This window comes from Octodon degus, unplaced genomic scaffold (genome assembly GCF_000260255.1).
Source record: "Octodon degus isolate 3935 unplaced genomic scaffold, OctDeg1.0 scaffold00184, whole genome shotgun sequence".
Taxonomy (NCBI): domain Eukaryota; kingdom Metazoa; phylum Chordata; class Mammalia; order Rodentia; family Octodontidae; genus Octodon; species Octodon degus.
The window spans coordinates 162442-165296 of NW_004524760.1; the positions used below are offsets into that span (position 1 = coordinate 162442).

General features: G+C 40.5%; 1 protein-coding gene across 2 annotated transcripts in view; it reads left to right on the forward strand.

Annotated features, from left to right (window-relative positions):
- Gpha2 (glycoprotein hormone alpha 2) overlaps positions 1–2855 on the forward strand; it is a 54313-nt gene that overhangs the window by 13470 nt on the left and 37988 nt on the right. For both annotated transcript variants that reach the window (XM_023703925.1, XM_012517487.2), the window contains exon 2: positions 2810–2853. In XM_023703925.1, coding sequence (XP_023559693.1) covers positions 2810–2853 — 44 coding nt within the window. The remainder of the gene's footprint in view (positions 1–2809; positions 2854–2855) is intronic.

Sequence of the window (2855 nt, forward strand, 5' to 3'; positions counted from 1 at the left end):
TCTTGCACCTGAGTAAGTACCTGCAGGCAATCTTGCATAGCCCAAGGTTTCCTTTTGAAGTCATCTCTGTAATCTAACTTTGTTTACAGGGATTGGTTAGGTAGGAATTTTATCTAGCAAACAGCAAGTAACAGCCACTATTTACTAAACAACTTAGATCAGTGGTGAGTATACATTTACAATAGAAAGCACAAGATTTACATTTATAATCTAAAATGTGAGTTGACCCATTACACCCAGCCCTTTTTTCCTCTTAAAAGCCCAAAATTCTTTTTTTTTTGGTCTTTTTGACAAATTCTATCACCTGTTTTGCTTAATGTGTTCAGTCTATTCTTTTTTTGGAAAAATATCTGTCAACTCCCAAATCTGAATAACAACTAGTTTGTCAGTTGATCATTCAAGTAAAATATTCTATGAAAAAAAGCAGCTTGTTTACTTTACAACTTAAACAGTCACGCAAAGTGCTTCTCTTCAACAGAACCATCATGCCATCACTGGCAGTAGTACTTCCTGTTTATCACATAACGTATTTTACAAGATACAGTTAAGTATTGTATATTTCAAAAAGCTAAAAGGAAAAAAATTCATTTTTGTCTTAAAAAAACAAATGAACAAACAAATCACCAGAGCCCTGTGTGGTGGTACACACCTGTAATTCCAACACTCAGGAGATACCAGTTTTACCATAAAGGTACCAGTTTTCTTTTATTTTTTAAGGCTCCTTAGATAAGGAAAAATAACTGGGCATGGTGGCACATGATAATCTTAGCACTTGGGAGGCTGAAGTATGAGGATTGTTGTGAGTTTGTGAGTTCCAGACCAGCCTAGGCTATATAAATGAGTTCAGTGCCAACCTAGGCTACATAAGTGAGTTCAAGACCAGCCTGAACTGCATAGTGAGACCTTGTCTCAAAAAGACAAAAAAAAAAAAAGGTGGGGGGGAAATATGTTTAGTCAAGAGTTGAGGTTTTAGGGCTAGGGGTGTAGCTCTGTAATAAGAGTGCTTACCTAGCAGGCATGAGCCTCTTGATTTCATCCCAAACACTGCAAAAACAACAACAAAGATTTGAGATTTAGTTTATTTGGTTTGTTTTACAGGATGGAGATTGAACCCAGAACCTTTGCACTGAGCTACATCCCCATCCCTTGTCGAAGCTGGAGTTGAATTTGTGATCCTCCCATAGGCTTACTAAGAAATATAGTTTTTCCTTTTTCCTTTTGTTTTAGTATTAGGGATTGAATATGAGCTTTTGTATTGCTATATCCCCAGCCTTTTTTATTTTTTGTTTTGACATAGGGTCTCCTAAATGGCTAAATTGCATAGGCTGGACTCAAATTTGCAATCCTCTTGCCTCAGCCTCCTCACCTGGCAAGTTAGGGTTTTGTTTCATTGTATAGGGCCAGGGAGATGGCTCAGGGGAATAAGTGCTTCTCTGGCAAGCACAAGAGCCTGAGTTCAATCTCCAGTTCCATAAAAAAAAAAAAACCTGTTTCGTTGTGTTGTGTTTTGTGAAAGACGTCTTTTTTTGTCATCCAGGCAATTTTCCTGTCTCAGTTGGGATTACAGACATTCAACACTGTGCCCACTTTATATAATTTATTTCATGGCTTCCTCTAGGACATTACATGAAACTAGATTTGTTTTGTTTTGTTTTCTGGTTTTTATTTTAGGGAAGGACCTAAGGGTGTTCAGGGTCTCCCTACTACATCAGGGTCTCACTACTCCTAGTGATCTGCCTGTTTACATCTCCCAAGACCTGGCATTACTGGCACATGCCACCACACCCAGTCTCAATTGCCATCTCAATGTACCCCCCAGGGCGTGGCCTGCATGGCAGGCCCGGGGATTGAACCCCTGGCTTCTGTGCCTGCTTGCAGGCACTTTAATCCTCTGACCTTTATTATTACTCTTTATTTGGCCAGCCCTTAGATTTTGTTTGCCTCTGTAGCAGTAATGATTACTATGAGCAAGTACAATTTAGTGCGACTGGCTAGATCTGTGCTTAGGCACAAGCAGTTTTGCCCACCATTGCTTTTGCATTAAATGTTACAAATTGTGAAAGTGTAAAGGCAAATAACATATTAGAAGTATCACAAAAATAGGGCTGGCCAGATAGCTCAGCAGACTAAAGCTTCTGTTTGGCAGATGCAGAGACTGGGGTTTGATCCCAGGCATGCCCTACCCACCAGGCAGAGGGAGATTGAGACGATTGGGATGATTGAGACTGGGTGGGGTGGGGCACGCCTATAATCCCAGCGCTTGGGAGGTGGAAAACAGGAGGATCACTACAAGTCCAATCTGTGTAGTGAGACCCTGTATTAAAAATACAGTTTTAAAAAGCACTATAGAAATTGTTTGTCTTGAAGCCTGGAAAGGCTCTTGAAGACTCCCATAGATCCCACACCCTTGAGTGCAAGTGACCTAAAGGAACTAACTTGCATTGTGGAAATTTCAGGTTCGGTTGGGTTAACTTAGAGACATTTTTTTTTTTCTTTTCTTTTATTCCTCCCCCACCCCCACCCCCTGACAGGATCAATCTCACTTTGTAGTTCAGATGGGCTGTAGGCTAGCCTGGAGCTCACAGTGATCCTCCTGCCTCAACCTCTCAAATACTGGTATTACAGGCATAAAACAATGCCTAGCCTCTATGTAGGAGACATTTTCAAATAACCTTGTACTGAGGCTCAGAACACACCACTCATGTAAATTCATTTCTTTCACCTGAGCACTGGGTCAGCACATGCAATTGTTATGTATATAGCATTTCTAGCCTCGCTTCTTAGCTTGTATTTTCTGTTTGCCTTCTAGAGGAGAAGAGATAGCAAATAAGGAAGTCATTATCCAGGAACTAGAG